The sequence below is a fragment of the Mucor velutinosus genome, assembly GCF_035048745.1.
Source record: "Mucor velutinosus strain NIH1002 chromosome Unknown tig00000093, whole genome shotgun sequence".
NCBI lineage: Eukaryota > Fungi > Mucoromycota > Mucoromycetes > Mucorales > Mucoraceae > Mucor > Mucor velutinosus.
The window spans coordinates 366,136-382,583 of NW_027041907.1; the positions used below are offsets into that span (position 1 = coordinate 366,136).

At 41.9% G+C, this 16,448-nt stretch overlaps 7 protein-coding genes across 7 annotated transcripts; 4 read left to right on the top strand and 3 right to left on the bottom strand.

Moving 5' to 3' along the window:
- Positions 1–81: 81 nt before the first annotated feature.
- On the top strand, positions 82–2,187 carry ATC70_001856 (uncharacterized protein; the record flags this gene model as incomplete). The annotated part of the gene is made up of 8 exons (XM_064821245.1): positions 82–572; positions 640–670; positions 727–806; positions 860–974; positions 1,059–1,214; positions 1,264–1,674; positions 1,726–2,034; positions 2,092–2,187. The coding sequence occupies 8 exons, from the start codon at positions 82–84 to the stop codon at positions 2,185–2,187; spliced, it is 1,689 nt and encodes a 562-aa protein (XP_064680931.1).
- Positions 2,188–2,388: 201 nt separating this feature from the next.
- ATC70_001857 (uncharacterized protein) lies at positions 2,389–4,421 on the top strand (the record flags this gene model as incomplete). Its single annotated transcript, XM_064821246.1, has 6 exons — positions 2,389–2,602; positions 2,669–2,682; positions 2,744–2,816; positions 2,899–3,051; positions 3,101–3,268; positions 3,361–4,421. 6 exons carry the CDS (start codon positions 2,389–2,391, stop codon positions 4,419–4,421), a joined length of 1,683 nt encoding a protein of 560 aa, XP_064680932.1.
- An 846-nt stretch (positions 4,422–5,267) lies between these two features.
- ATC70_001858 (uncharacterized protein) lies at positions 5,268–6,646 on the top strand (the record flags this gene model as incomplete). Its single annotated transcript, XM_064821247.1, has 2 exons — positions 5,268–5,546; positions 5,594–6,646. 2 exons carry the CDS (start codon positions 5,268–5,270, stop codon positions 6,644–6,646), a joined length of 1,332 nt encoding a protein of 443 aa, XP_064680933.1.
- Positions 6,647–7,339: 693 nt separating this feature from the next.
- Positions 7,340–8,940, top strand: ATC70_001859 (uncharacterized protein; the record flags this gene model as incomplete). The annotated part of the gene is made up of 4 exons (XM_064821248.1): positions 7,340–7,523; positions 7,595–8,011; positions 8,063–8,695; positions 8,747–8,940. 4 exons carry the CDS (start codon positions 7,340–7,342, stop codon positions 8,938–8,940), a joined length of 1,428 nt encoding a protein of 475 aa, XP_064680934.1.
- Positions 8,941–9,070: 130 nt separating this feature from the next.
- On the bottom strand, positions 9,071–10,943 carry KIN2_3 (Serine/threonine-protein kinase; the record flags this gene model as incomplete). The annotated part of the gene is made up of 3 exons (XM_064821249.1): positions 9,071–9,531; positions 9,586–10,663; positions 10,719–10,943. The coding sequence occupies 3 exons, from the start codon at positions 10,941–10,943 to the stop codon at positions 9,071–9,073; spliced, it is 1,764 nt and encodes a 587-aa protein (XP_064680935.1).
- A 918-nt stretch (positions 10,944–11,861) lies between these two features.
- GCN1 (translational activator of GCN4) lies at positions 11,862–13,479 on the bottom strand (the record flags this gene model as incomplete). The annotated part of the gene is made up of 4 exons (XM_064821250.1): positions 11,862–12,311; positions 12,368–12,536; positions 12,596–13,128; positions 13,183–13,479. The coding sequence occupies 4 exons, from the start codon at positions 13,477–13,479 to the stop codon at positions 11,862–11,864; spliced, it is 1,449 nt and encodes a 482-aa protein (XP_064680936.1).
- A 270-nt stretch (positions 13,480–13,749) lies between these two features.
- On the bottom strand, positions 13,750–15,645 carry ATC70_001862 (uncharacterized protein; the record flags this gene model as incomplete). Its single annotated transcript, XM_064821251.1, has 8 exons — positions 13,750–14,196; positions 14,259–14,357; positions 14,409–14,498; positions 14,563–14,596; positions 14,698–14,938; positions 14,994–15,098; positions 15,169–15,292; positions 15,349–15,645. The coding sequence occupies 8 exons, from the start codon at positions 15,643–15,645 to the stop codon at positions 13,750–13,752; spliced, it is 1,437 nt and encodes a 478-aa protein (XP_064680937.1).
- Positions 15,646–16,448: the final 803 nt, after the last annotated feature.

Below are 16,448 nucleotides of genomic sequence, written 5' to 3' on the forward strand. Positions count from 1 at the left end.
GTAGACTCTCCATCCCATCTCCTTTTCCTTCTCTCTCTCTCTCTCTTTCTCCTATATACACTGATTGCAAATAATCAAGACATGTTTGCAACAACATCGATATCAACAGCAGACGAAGCACAACTCTCCGGCGCTGTAAAATCCATTGGCAATGACATTGGGCCACTTGATATGGAGTCAGCATCACCCACAGGGTTATGGCCCAATTCTAGAAAGCCATCTATACCTGATTCGCCCATGCTATACCCACTGGAATGCATACAATCCAATCCATTACCACCGGCACATCATAGAAGGTCATCCATAACCTCGGATATTCGACTTCGACAACAGCCTTCACAATATCAAGCACGACGTCGCACAACTACACCTGATTTAGGAACATTGAATGCTGAGGAACAAGCGGCATTGGAAGCAGAGATCACAGCGAGAAGACAGGCTCGTCGTGCCTCTAAACGATTACAGAGTGGATCATATGTAGATTGTGATGGTTACAGGGACAATGATGAGGATGAGGATCAAGTAGTGATTGGTACTCGTGTGTCAGAGGGCCATCGTAACTACCAACTGATGTGAGTGTATTTCGTCGTCGTCGTTGTCGTCGTCGTCATGGACTGAATCTAATGTGTGTTGCATCAGGTACGACATGTTGACAGGCATCCGAATAGCAGTAAATACTAAGTTATGAGATATACAAATACACATGGCGCTAATACACTAATTTAGGTTGGTCGCGTATCTGCAAAGATACGTAAAGAACTAGTCAATGATGATTTCTCTGCAGCGCATAAACTAGTGTTTGATGTGTAAGCTGCGTCTTTGCTTTAGAGATGGAATCATGTACTGACGCTTCTCGTAGCACTGGAAACGAACTAACGCCAGGTGTCAAGTACGATTTTAAATTCAAGGATTATGCTCCTTGGGTATTTCGATATCTTCGAGAAAAGTTCCATATTGATGCTGCTGATTACATGGTAATTACCAGCTTTTTTTTTTTTTTTTTTTTTTTTTTAGAAAGGAATCTTGTGTGTACAAAACTTACTAATATATAAAGATAGATGTCCTTGACCAACAAGTACATTTTATCAGAGCTTGGCTCTCCTGGAAAGAGTGGTAGTTTCTTTTACTATTCTAGAGATTATCGGTTCATCATCAAGACCATTCATCATTCGGAGCATAAGTTTATGCGCAAAATACTAAAGCAGTATTATCAGGTAGTAAGCAAGAAAAGTAGAAAATAATTGTTACTGAACGTTCAAGTAGCATGTCTGCGAAAATGCCAACACACTGCTCTGTCGCTTCTACGGCTTGCACAGAATCAAGTTGCCGCATGGAAACAAGATCCATTTTGTAGTCATGGGCAATGTGTTTCCTAGCAACAAAGATGTCCATGAAACGTACGATTTAAAGGGATCCACATTCGGTCGAGTGACAACAGAGGAAGAGATACAAAAGAACCCGCATGCTGTCTTAAAAGACTTGAACTGGGTGGAGAGAAACAGAAAACTGGAGTTTGGCTCCATCAAAAGAAACTTGTTTATATCACAACTACACAAGGATATTGCATTGCTGGCAAGATTGAACATTATGGATTACAGTTTGCTGATTGGTATCCACGACAATGTGAGAGGAAACACAGAAGGCATTCGAGATACGCACTTGCACGTTGTGATGGTAAGCATATGGATGTGGGTTATCTTGGTTGTCTACTTATCAAAATAGCAGCCTCACACCAAAAGCCTGGAGAGATCATTGCCCACTCGCAACGGTCGAAGGGAGAGTAAAGCGGATATTGTAAGAAAGGCCATTCGACAGGCTAATCCTGTGCAGTTGGATTCTTCGCAGTTGCCAGAAACACCGTCTGATGAGAGGAAATATTGCGTTTTTTACTCGGAGGATGGTGGATTCAAATCAACAGACGACAATAATCAGACGACAGACAAGCTCTATTTCTTGGGCGTTATTGACATCTTAACACCTTATAATTACATTAAAAAATGCGAGCATTTTATAAAGAGCTTTACACAAAACAAGGTAGGCTTGATAAGAAATACCAAGGAAATGTTAAATGTTGAGAATCATCTTGAATAGAATACCATCTCTGCTATCAGTCCTGAGCTGTATGGACAGAGATTCATTCACTTTATTGAAAATGCAGTTACCAGCAATCACAAAAAGCTCAATTAGATCTATTTATTCATTCATCATGTATACCAAATGCTCGGTTACTATACTATTACTGCTGTGCCCAAGAAATTATAATACACAAGAGACCTGGGCCTATTTAAATAAAACCAAGCACATGAAATTCAAATCTAATTTTTCCCTTTTTCTCTCTTTTTTTTTTTTTTTCTCTCTCTCTCTCTCTATTATTTATACAAAACCAACATGTCTAGACTAAACAGATTCCCTTGTCGATGGATATCTTGTGAAAGAAGCTTTGATAATCCAGAAGACCTGTTTAATCATCTTTCAGACGATCACGTAGGCAGAAAAGCAACAAACAATCTGTGTTTACAGTGCCAATGGAACAGCTGTGGAACGGTAGCTGCTAAACGAGATCATTTAGCCAGCCACTTACGAGTGCATTTACCGTTGAAACGTAAGGACGCCATTCACACATGAGTAGACCATGATGTATACTAACATAAACACTACCTGTATATAGCACATCAATGCCCAGTAAGAAAGACGACATTCAATCTCAATGACAAGTGAATGAATAACATGGCATGATCTTTAGCTTTGTAGTAAAGGATTCAAACGACCTCAAGATTTAAAGAAGCATGAAAGGATTCATACAGTAGAGCATCAAGGTACTCGTGTCTCAATATACCCTTATCAGATCAGAAAAATTAAGCTTTTTTTTTTAAAAAAAAAATATAAATATATATATAGCCTCTCTGCTTAGCAACCAACCTGGATACAAACCCGTGCGTAGAAGAAGAAAGACAACGACAGAACCCAGTAACAAGACAACTACTAATGCTACTACTACTACTACTACTACTACCAGCCACCAGCAAACAGCCTATGCCTCTCCTCCCAAAGGTAAATTGTGTTGATACTATGCTGTAATCTTTCTGACCTTGATTATCAGATGCCTCAGAAATGTCATCTTCCGATCTATCTTCATACAGTCCTAGTTACTATAGTATATCATCCAATCCCAACAACTACTTGCAACAACAACAACTACAACAAGATGCACTCCAAGACTTCATTGTCGATGTATTGCAAAATCACTCTTTACCAACATACGATGAAGGTAAGGCAAAGAAAAAAAAAAAAAAAGTTATAAAAGTCTTGGCAAGTGGATGTAGAGAAAGATACTCAAACCCAGAAATCCTTACTTTATAGACATGATGAACAGACTCAACTCTATTGCGCCTGCATTGCATTATCAACAACAAGATACGAATTGGTCTCTGCCTTGTGAACCTGACGCTATACCTGCCCTGCAAAATTGGCTCGAACAATTGTCAGCCAACATTCACACAGATGAAAATATCTATCCTGATATCACCGTGTCCTCTTCCACCCAACAGCCACAGTCATCCATGCCTTCTACTGATTTACTTACGACAGACGATTACGACTTATATCCAAAATTAAACAGCACTGATAACGCATGGACCTCCCCATCACCCAACATGGCAGCAGCAGCAACTGCTACGACGAGCCTGAGCCCGTCTCTTTATCCTCACCACAATTCAGCAACCAGCGAATCCTCTGCTGTTCATACACCTCCTTCCTCTGACCTACGCCGTCCATCATATCCACAACAGCAAACTGCACCCAAATTTTGGTCTCCTGGTTATATTCATTCACCAGCATTCAATGCTAATGCCTTTTCTTCTGCCTCTGCTACCACAGCTTCCTCCTCCACCTCCTCCTCTTCACCTACCTCTTTCATCAAGCCATCTGATGCTATCGATTTCTCATCACCTACGCATAGCAATCACTCAAACGAGCCCAACAAAGTCTTTGAAACAAGTGTCACTGAAGCCTTTACCTTGACGCCCGTCTACGATAAAGCATCAGCTGTTTCTTTTGACAACAAAAAGGAACTGATGCACATGATGAATGTGTTTTCATCGTCAAAAGATGATCAAAAATACAAATCAGAGCAAGGATCCAAGCAAGAGCAACAAGAGGAGTCTGACCAAGATCAGCATGATTCAGAAGAGAAAGGTGCATCAGAACAAGAAGACGGTGCATCAGACGTCGATGATGATAGCACAGACTCGATTCCATTTGCTCACCACATTCAAGACGATGACGACGAAGAAGAAAAATCACCTTACGCTGATCTCGTTGGACTCATCAAGAACCTCAAGGTAGAAGACGAGGAGACGATCCGCAAACGCCATGCATTATTAGTGGATCAACTTTGGAAAGCTGTTTCACGAGTTGCTTAATGGAGTTGATTTGTGTGACTCGAGTGAATCCTGCTGTCATTTATATTAAACATGTATATCATTTTTGTTTCTGCCTTCTTGTTTATCTTGTCTTTTTATATATATATATAATAATAATAAAAATCAACTGCAGTCTACCATGAGTTGCCATAACCGCTTTTTCACTACGAATAAGAAGGGTATATATGCCTCACAAACAGGGCATGGCAGATACTGACACCCACATTTGACAGGCGATATCTACAAGCTAAAAAAAAAAAAAAAAAAAAAAACTCAACAGTGAATACCGTCAAACACGGAGCGATGCTGTCAAGAAGGTCATTGCGAGCATGACAGTAGGCAAAGATGTCAGTGGCTTGTTTCCTGATGTCTTGAAGAATATGCAAGCAGAGGACATTGAGCTCTAGAAATTGGTGTATTTATACCTGATGAACTATGCCAAAACACAGCCCGAGTTGGTGATCCTGGCTGTCAATACATTTGTCAAGGTTTGCTGTGGTTACCTGCTGTTGTATCTCCAGTATCTCATCACTAGAACAGGATTCAGATGATCCAAATCCTTTGATTAGAGCCCTATCGATCAGAACCATGGGATGTGTCCTTGTTGAAAAAATCATTGATTATTTGACTGAGCCATTGCGTCGAGCTGTCAAAGAAAGAATCTTTGCAGTATATACCATTATATGCAATTATACAGATGGGGCCAAATTGCCATTCTGAATGCCCTGATAGACTACAAACCACATGACAGCAAAGAAGCGGAAGCTATCTGCGATCGCGTGTTGTCTCGTTTACAGCATGCCAATGGTGCCGTTGTTTTGTCTGCTGTCAAGATTCTGCTGATCAATGCGCTCTATCAAAGAAGAAGAACCTATTTTGGTGTTTTGCCAAAAGATGGCACCGTCTCTTGTCACGCTCTTGAGTGGTCCTCCTGAATTTCAGTACATTGCTCTGCGTAACATGGACATTGTGCTCCAAACGTATCCGCAAGTACTGAACAACGAAATGCGTGTGTTCTTTTGGAAATACAATGATTCCTTGTATGTTAAACTGGAGAAATTAGAAATCTTGATTCGCCTCAGCCTTAGCAAACAACATGGATCAGTTACTGAGCGAATTAAAAGAGTAAGTTATCTGACATGCTAGCTTGGCCCCTTGATGAGCTCATCAAGCTCCCTCTTAGGTACGCCAATGAAGTCGATGTCGAGTTTGTAAGGCGCTCCGTAAACGCGATTGGAAGATGCGCCATCAAGATTGACGACGCTGCAGAGCGTTGCATCCATGTATTATTAGATCTCATCAGTACCGGTGTCAGTTATGTCGTACAGGAAGCCATCGTTGTCATCAAAGACATGTTTCGAAAGTACCCTCAAACTTACGAATGCATCCTTCCTCAATTATGCGAGAATTTAGATGTGCTGGATGAGCCTGAAGCCAAAGCAGCACTCACTTGGATCATTGGCGAGTATGCAGAGAGCATTGTAAATGCAGACAAGCTGATTCGCTTCTTTCTAGACAATTTCAAGGAAGAGAATTCCCAAGTGCAACTGCAACTACTTACTGCTACTGTCAAACTGTTTTTGGAAAAGCCCAACGAGAATCAAGCACTAGTACAGGAAATCCTCCAAGTGGCCTCCATGGAATGTGATAATGCAGATATACGTGACAGAGCTTACATTTACTGGCGACTGTTGTCCACAGATCCACAGGCAGCCAAAGCAGTAGTTTTGTCAGAGAAGTCACCTATTGCAGGTGAAAATCAGGAACTGTCGCCTGCTTTGCTGGATACTTTGATTTCAGAGATCGGCACCTTGGCATTTGTGTACCACAAGCCTGCGGAAACGTTCGTTGCTGGCAAGAAATATGGAGCAGACCATGTAGCCAAGGCAGTGCATAAACAGCAGCACATGGACGGCGACAACGATGATAAAGGAAAAGACGAGGCCGAGAATATCAAGCAAGCAATCGAAAACAATGACATTGGTGATTTGCTAGATTTGGACTGGAGTGATGCGCCAGTTGTGAATAATTCGCCTGCACCTCACACCAACACTGTGCTGGATGATTTACTATCACTCAGCAGTACTAATACTACAAGCATCAATAGCAGTAATACACATGATCGGGATGATGTTATGAGGCTATTCAGTTCTCCTCCATCTGCACCTATCAGCACAGTAACAACCCAACAACCAGCAGCAGACCCTTTTGCTCATCTTTTCTAGCCTTTTTACTCTCACACAAATACACGTGAGTGATACATGATTGCTTTTTTTAGTGTTGCGTCTCCAAAAAAGCAATAAATCATAACATTTTGTATTATCTCATGTAATCAAGGTGCTATATATTTTAGCATGTAAATCTGCAGACTGACGACTCAATTCTACGGACGAGCGCTAGGCGGGGGGGGGGGGGGGGGAGGGGGGAGGAGAGGAACTAGGCTGGGTGTTTGAATTTAAGTGGGATGACAGTCGAGGTTATCTATCCTGAATGTAATGCAGCAACGTACCAATAAAATGGTAAAAAGATGGAAATTTCCATGCTCAATCCTTCTGATGCACTTGCATCGTTTTTTTTTTTTTTTTTATGGCAGGAACAGCAATAGCAAATCCCCTCCAGGGCCATTGGATTCAACACAGTCTGAATCAAGACCACCAAAAGATGTGTTGCTTATATAAAATAGAAGTTTGTGTAATTGTCCATGATGGGACCACAGAGGGAAAAAAAATGCCTTGCCCTTCCATTTTTTCCTTTCCTTTTTTTTTTTTTTTTTTTTTTTTTTTTTTTTTTTTACACCACAGATTTAATATCTCCTATTGTATCCAAATATTAAATAGTGTTTCTTTTTCTTTTTTTTTTTTTTTTTTTTTTTTTTTCTCTCTCTCTTTTATTGCAAATACACACATACAACACTAGCAATGAACCCTCATACCAACAGCAAAAAGCAGATACTATCGAGGATAGAAAATGCTTTTCGAGTTACAGACAGCCAACTAAATGACCTTGTGCTCGGTTTCAATGAAGAAATGAAAGCTGGTTTAGACATTACAAACCGTGCAACGAAGAGCAGTGAATTAAAGATGATCCCATCCTATGTTACAGGTAAATGAGAGTCGAGTAACTGTAGGTAACAATGAGACCGATGTCTTAACTGACCCCTTATTATATCACAGGCTACCCCACAGGTAATGAAAAGGGCACTTATTTGGCACTCGAAATCAGTGGTGTGGATATCTATGTCTGCCAAGTGAAATTAAAAGGTGAAGGTGGAAAGCTCGCTATCAATCAATATCAATACAAAATCCCGGATAACTTGACGGCAGGCGACGATATTGGTGTCCTGATCGACTATGTTGCTGATTGTGTAGCTGATTTCCAACAACGCGTAGGCACACACAAACAAACCGTCTACAGTATGGCTATCAGTATTGGCTTTGCCGTGTTGCAAACAGGCCTTGACAAGGGAATCATTATTGCACTTGAACATGGCTTTGAGTTTCCAAATGTCATTGGCTGCGATGCGGTGGATCTATTTGATAGACGATTTAGAGCCAAGGGACTAGCTGTCAAAATTGTAGCTATAGCAAACGGTGAGTTTTTCCTTGTGAAATACAGTTGTCCAAGCTAACTCGCTCCAATAGACGGCGTCTGTACCCTCCTGGCCCACGCATATCAACATCCATCGACTCGTATTGGCGTCATTCACAGTGCAGGCACGAATTGCGCGTATTACGATAAAATGTCCAATATTGGGCAGTTTCGAGACGTAGAGCATCAGGAACACGACATGATCATCAACACAGAATGGTGCAATATTGGCTCCAGACATTTACCCAAGACAGAATTCGACGCATTATTGGATCAGCAATCAAACAATCCCGGCATACACAGCTTTGAAAAGATGACAACTGGCATGTATCTCGGCGAAATCACTCGTCAAGTCCTGGTGCACTTGATCAATGAAAAAGTGCTGTCGTTTGACTTGGATCAAGAAGAAGACGACGAATGCCTGCTGTTACTGCCTTACCAGTTTGACACAAGCTACATGTACGTATGCGAAGCAGATGTTGACGATTTGGAGGATACACGATTGGTGTTGGAGGACATGTGCCGAGTGGGTGAAACGACGCTGGAGGATAGAAAAATTGTGAAAAAGGTGTGTGAGCTGGTTGGACATCGTGCTGCTCTGTTGCTGGGCGCAAGTATCGCAAGTGTTGTGAAATATATGGTGGAATATGGTATTGGAATTGATGATGATCAAGGATTTGCGATTGGTAAGTTATCAGCAGTGGACTAGTGTGTAATGGCTCTGACTCTTTGTATAGCCATCAGCGGCGATGTCTACAAAGATTACCCATCGTTTCATCCTCGTGTCTGTGAAGCCATCAAGGACTTGATCCCTGAGCAAGTGGCATCCAAACTATCAGTCGGTATCGTGCAACACTCACGTATTGTGGGTGCTGCCATTGTAGCCATGATGGCAGAGAAAATGGATCAACAAGATACAGTCATGGACTAATAAACAAGGCATTTGAAACGAAAGAAAAGGAGACAGGGTGATTTTATTTTTTATATGCTTTTTATATATAATATGCGTACACGGAATGAGAGGAGAGGGAGAGGGGGGGGGGGGGGGGAGAGGATCTATTTTACTTTTGGTTTGTGCTATTGAGGGCACCTCTTCCTTTGCCACCTTGGTTTTGTCGATTTTGTTGTTGGTTATTATTAGCGTTGGTTTGTTGTTGTTGCTGACCTCTACGATTACTACTGTTTTGATTGCTGGTATTATTGGATCGACGTTGCTCGAAAGGTGTATTTTGGTTATTTCTGTTTTGATTACTATTGTTGCTGTAACGGTTTTGGTTTTGGTTGCTGTTTTGATTATTGTAGCGACGTTCTTCAGCTAATACAGTGTGTCCATTGACTGGGAATTTGTGTTGAGCCAAGGCTTTTTGGCAGGATTCGGGTGAATAGAAATCAACAAAAGCACAGCTTCTGGCGCGAGAAATGGTGCACGATTTAACTGATCCAACCTTGGTGAATACCTCGATTAATTGATCCTCATTGATTTGGTCATTGACCAGTTTGACGAAGATTTGAGTGGCATCGACTAATAGACATGTCAGACCCCTTTCTTTGTATAACACATGTCCAGATAACTTACCTTTACGGGCCTGATTTTTGTTCTGATGTTGATGTTGATGCTGTTGGTGTTGTTGGTGTTGTGCTTGGTGTTGCTGAGGTTGAGCCTGCTGCTGTTGAGCTTGAGCATGGGTAACAGAAGGCTTTTCGCTGGTCACAGTGGATGCTGAAGAAGTACCAGCAGTTGCAGTGGTGGATGCCTTATCCAGAGCACTACCATTGACAGCAGAGGCAGCGGCAGCAGCCGCGGTCAAGTTGGCCCAGGTCTTGGGAGCAGCAGGTTTAGCAGGGGCAGGCTTCTCAGCTTGTTGTTGTTGTTGTTGTTGTTGTTGTTGCTTTTGAACCTTATCAGCCTTTTGTTGCTTGGAATCAGCCTTCTTTTTCTTTTCCTCGACAGCAGGGGCAGGTTCTGTAGTGGTGGAAGTAGCAGGAGTCGTAGCGCCGGATTCAGAAGGCTTCTTGTTCTCGTTTGCAACATTGACCTCCTCTGCCCACTTTTTCACCTGTTCCGTCTTGATATCCTCTTCAGACTTCTTTGTAGGTTCCTCTTTCTTTGTAGCAGCAGGAACAGGAGCACCGGTAGCAGCAGCAGCGGCAACTTCGGCTTCCTTCTTGGCAGGTGCCTGAGCAACAGGAGTAGCAGGTGTTTCAGATTTTTGTTGAGTGGGAGCTGCTTTTTGAGCAGCAACTGGTGAAGCGACTACAGGCACATTGTTACTGACGACAGGAGAAGCAGTAGCTTGAGCAGGTGGAAGAGTGCTTTGATGAACCACAGGAGAAGCAATGTTGTTTACAACGGGAGCAGCGTTTGAGACAGGTGCAGCAGCATTAGCAGCAGCCTCTCCTTGATCAACAGTGTAATAATCAATTTCCACTTCATCCTTCAAGAATCTAAAGATGTCGTTGAGCACATAATAGCCGTTGGGTTGGGTAGCCAAGAAGAAGGTTTGACTGAACTTTTGTGAAGGGCCGTTTTGATTGCACATTTCACCCAACACTTGAATCAAGATACCATTGTTGGCAGAGGTTTGACTGTCGACTTGAGTGATCAATACTTTGCAATCCTCGAATTTACACTCTTCAATCTTTTTGCGAATTTCCTATAATGTGGGTTTAGTCATCTACACCCATCTATACAACTACAAAGCACCTTACCTCTTGTCCCTTCATGGTGGCAGTAACAGTGCCTTCATCGCCTCTGACCAAAGTGGAATCCTTGTTGTAAAAGGCATGGAGTCTGCTGGGCTTTTTGTTCAAGAAGGTATAGTACTCACGAACAAAGATCAAACCAACATCTTGAGAAGCAAGTTGAGTGTTGTTTTCTTTTTGTTGTTGCTCGGTGGATGGAGTGGATGTAATAGTGGTAGTAGTGGTAGCCATAATAAGAATTATCTGATTCTCCTTTATCCAGTTGTTGTAATCTTTTGGATTGGATATTTACAATGAATAAACAAAATGGAAAAAAAAAACAAAAAAAAGGGCAAACGCGTTTCGTCCCAGCTGTCTGCTGGTTTATTAATCAGCATGTCGCAGCAAGCAGTAATCGATACTATAGCACTGGGAGTTGAGATTCAGACTTCACCAGATGTGAGAGCCTTTAATAAAGTGATCTACATCCACAGTAAATGGCCGGCATTGATACTTGATTAGGTGGCCTGTGAATTCGTTGGAATGATACTAGCTACAGATATAGCAGTGCTGGTAATGACGAGGCATTGTATTTCTTAAATGCATCATTGATTCAAAGTTGGATATCGAAATTCAGAGCAGTTGGCTTCAGTAATAGGGACACATACGTAACGCTGAGATGGCCAAGACACAAACTATTCGTGAAGCTTACCAATTCATGGTTGCTTTGAAAAGCGGTCGATCCTCATCTTGTGCGAATCGCATCATCCAAACCATGCCAATAACAGCACCATCGCTGCTAATGTCCTCAGTTCCCAATCCCTGTTCTACGGTTGCGTCTTTTACCACTCAGATCTGAGGGATATCTTTGGCTCAACTGCATGAACGTAGATGCGAGGTCCAGAATTGATTAGGGCATCATCATTTGCATCTTGTGGGAGATACAATTCCATGAGCATATTCAGCATCGTCAATAGATTTACCTCGATGATTTGTTGGCTTTTACTGCAACTAATTTATCATAGAGAGAAAAAAGATACATGATCCGACTTTTATGCCATCTTAAAATACTAGCCACAATGATTGCTGGTACCAAGAGTACTCAATCCTTGTACTAACAGGCAGAATCCAGTATGAATAATAATGCATGCATGATGCAATAACACTTTATTATGCGGCCAGCTCTTTCTTTTTAGAGCTCTCGCTAGTCTCTTTGGTAGGAGGTGGTGTGATGGATGAAGGCACACTTTTTACTGGTGCTAATATTTGACTTAGTCTGGATAATTCTGAATTCACGTTGGCTGTATCCGATGAGAAAGGTGCTGCCTCTGGTTGCGCTAAATTTCTGCTTGGTGGTGGTGCCTGTACCGGCACAGGCGATGGCGTCTTGTTGTAAATGCGTTCATCTCGCACAAGTTGCGAAAGTTCGTTTTCAATCTCGTCGTCGTCTATACCAGCAATATCCTCGTTTCCCATCCTCAAGGCATCCTCAATTTCCTTTTGATCCTCAAACGTGTCTTGTATCTTTTGCATCACATCATCCACCGATTCGATAGAGAGACCATCTTGGTCTAATAATCCTCGTAATGCATCTGCACCCATATTAAATGCTTGTACGACCTAAATCAAAAAATGATTATTACACTAGCTTTACAGTGCCTTCAAAATGCACATACTTGTAGATCGTCCTGTGATGACTCAATTTTCATGAGCACAATATCCATTGTTTCCATTGACTTGAGACGTTTCTCCAGAATCTCCTGTAAACTCTTTTTTCTCTTCATACAATATAAGGCCTTTGCTGTATGCCCACGTTTCTTTTCATCCAATGCTTGACGTCCTAACCTACAAGAACAAGAGATCAGCACAAACAGCACACATATCAATCTAGAAAATGACCCTACTCTTCTGATTTCTTCTGCAACTCGTCAACCTGAACAGAAAGTGCATGACATGTTGTACGAATACTAATGAGGGCCTCATCATGCTGAGTGATAGTAGCGATTTGATCCTCTCTCTGAGGAAACTTGATCACCATGTAGTGTGTACCATAGCCTTTCACATTATCTGCCAATGCAACACCATGCTGTGAGTGCATATATCTCAATAATAGGGTCATGTCTGACTCGGTCAAATTAATTTCGTTGACAAAATGGTGGGCATATGCTGATCTGAACTGTGCCAAAGTCATGATGTGTGTGTCTGCTGGGTTGTGGTAATGCTGTGCCATGATTGCCTTTGCCAGTGCCTTGACAGTGGGTAAAACGACGTATTGTGTTGCAGGATGTGTCAGTGAGGCCGGCAATGCTCTCCACCGCCATTGCCATGTATTCTTTACGACCGTGTCCACAATCCAACCGAGCCATGTTGTAGGCGGCGCAAACTTCTCGTTGAACGCTTCCAGAGTTATCAGTTCCTCTTGCTTCTCCATCGTTTCCTATAAACCTGTTTGAGTGCCATCATTTAACATGATGCCATATGGAACACTTACCAAGACGCAGTCGAATGAGAGAGGCTTTCCAATGATGGGTCTTTGGAACTTTTCAGCTAGGGTATCTTTGTCAACGATGAGCGAGTAATCTGGTGTCTCCAAATAGCCTTGTTGACTGCAATCCAAGATCACTCTGCGCCAGTAGCTGATGTTGGTATCGTACGCATATTTGTTCAACAGCCACAGCTTGGAAAAATCAGAATACAATGCTTTCAAGCGCTCTGAGTCTTGCTGACCAAACTCTGCAAAGTTGGACTCTACAAATGTCTTGAGTTTCGACTGTTTCTTAGTGGCCATGTAGCTTGGGTAGTGGAAAAATGAAAAGAGAGATGTGGAAAAAATATTTTTCGGGCATCATGTCTCTCTCTCTCTCTCTCTCCCTCTCTCTCTCTCTATAATAGGAGTTCGAAATCCCAAAATGATCCACATCTCAATCCCTCACCATGAATAGGTGAAGGGCAGTGATTACAATGAAACCACAAGCATACAAAAGAAGCTCATCATAGCAGGGTCGCCTTGTTGCTTTAGCATTGTTGAGAAAAACTTGTCGGTCAAGGATACATTTTATTAAATCAAAAACAGCAAATTCATGTCCATTGGATGTGATGATGACAATTGAGGTCTTTGTTGGTACTTTTGTCGAAGCAATTGTCGGATATTGTTTAGTAGCTGCAGATACGATTGATTCTTGTTTTGTCGTAATGCTGTTGTAATCGCCCAACTCATGGCGCCAGTTGCTCTACCTGCTTCCGACGCATCTGCTGATGTTTGGTCATCTTTACAGCCAGAGAACATGATCACATCTGCTGGTGAGCCTTTTTGCTGTCGAAGAAATTTCTTCTTTTCTTCGCTCTGGCCAAAGCCGCCATTCAAAATCCTAGATCCCAGGGACATGACACTAGAAATTGCTCTTGAAGGATCACCACTAACATAGGCCAAACCCGCATTCTTCAGGTTACTGCCTGCCTCTTTGAAAAAACTGGATTCTTTAATTGCACCTTGAGTAGAGTATACCTATTGCAGATCAAAACAGTTGGTTGCTGCAATGAAGGCGACGTCGACAAATATATACTCACGTAGGGTAGATCCAAAGCGGTTCCAGAGTGACATGAATCGAAAATAGCTGTTAATCTGCTGCCAGGAGCGAGTGGTCTAACCATAATGTCGTTCATCATCTACCATCACCAATGAGCCACTGAATCAAGATAATCTGACAATCTACTTACATCATCCACAATCTGCCCATACATTGAATGATCTACTGGATATATGGTCTCATCGTAGCCATCGTCTTCATCGCCGTCGTAATCCTTCATCTACGTAGCAATAAAATGATGAGCGAAAACGGAGTCTCACACCAGCCAGCTACGCATTACTTACTCTTCCACCATGACCACTAAAATGGAAAAAGAATCTACATGTGTCCTGAAGCATTAGTCATTTCGCTATAAAATCCCTAAAAAAAAAAAAAAAAAAAAAAAAAAAAAAAAAAAAAAAAAAAAAGAAAAGACTTACGAATCGTTGGGCCGGGAATCCCTCACCAGCCATTGCATTGCATCAATAATATTTCTCTTGGTTGGTACATGTCTAGGATCGCTTTGATCATCCGTCAAGATCACCATGTCTGCTTCACGAAAGTTGTATAGTTGAATCAAGAAGGCCTTGATGTTATGGACGTCATTAATGCACCCTTTGAGCTCATTGGAGGTCCCGAAATAGTTGATGCCAATCAGCAATGCTCTTTTCCGTCCTTGACCTAATATCCGAAAATCAACATTTTGGCTCTCTGGGCCGAGACTTTTTAAACTTACAGTTGGATAATTGAAAGTTGGGTGGTGGCATATTCCTGTATTTAGGATCCACATGCATCACAAATTCATTTGCGTTAATGTTGTTCTGCTGATGTCCATACGGAACTGAGGCATATTTACATGATTAGCAATTGACAATTTTTCTATAAAAGCACACACACATTTGCCGTTTTACCTGGATTTGGTGATTGATTATGGTTAGAATATGGTGGTTGTGGATAATTGGCTTGTGCAACTGTCGGGTCATGAGGTGAAAACATAGGATCTTGACGTGGTGGAGGAGGATACTGTTGTGGTACCTAAAAGTTTGAATCATTGAGTCTTTTGGCGTACTTGATTTGACTTGATAGCTTACATTTCTAGAACCTGGTGGTGGAGGTCCAGGGCTTGACGGAGGAGGATAGCTCTGTCTATTTGGTAATGGAGGCGGTTGTTGATACCCTTGTTGAGGAATGGGCGGATATCCTTGTTGCATTGGTGGTGGTGGTGGTGGTGGTGGATATCCTTGCATTGTGGGCGGATAACCCATCGGTTGTGGCTGTGGAGAAAAGTTGTTGAATGGGGAAGGTGGATACTGCGATTGAGGAGGAGGATAGCCGCCAAATTGTTGTGGAGGATATCCACCAGGGGATCCAGTGCCGGGAAAATTCATTATAAAGATTTGGGAAAAGAAAAAGAGAAAAGGCAATCTACAATTCTTGGCTAAATATAGCTTGAACAAATCATGTGAAACCATAGTAGACATTCTGCTCAGCTGTTGTTTATATTAATAAAACATGCGGTTAACATACATCCATTTGACAAACACTCTATTCCCATTTCAGGACACTCAATCAGTACCGATGGCAGCAACCTGCTCGTAGTCGAGTATTGTGATACACATTCATCTCAAGACAAAATATGCATCTGGCTCGGTTGTAGTCAAATTGACACACTGTGTTAATAAAATCTTGCTTGACAGGATGGTTTGTGTGTGTTTTGCAGAACTAGTCAAGGGAGATTGGCGTGCTGTGTCCTGGTTTATATACATTGTGCAATGTACAAATCAAAGCATAATCGGGATGAGATATAAGCTCTCCTCACCAATAGCATGTAAAATTGCCATTCTTGCTAGCAAGGAAATTCAGGATGCTGATTTGGTCTGTTGATGAGGATGATGAATTAAGCATTGAAATAGCCCCAACTTATATGCCAGGAACCCATGCCATGCATTGCACAGGATCAATCTTCAAACTTTGACAGTAATTGCAATTTTGCTCTATCAAGACATACTGAATTTCACTTTTTAGCTTACAGTTATTGAACATAGTTTTTAAGAGTTGATCTGGCACTTCCACCATGCTCCACGTCTGTATCAATGGGAACAATTCATATACGGGCGTAGGGCATACTCAAAATGCTTTCAACTACTCAAAAGTATGCATAGCACAGCGAAATTTGGACATATTTAAACCG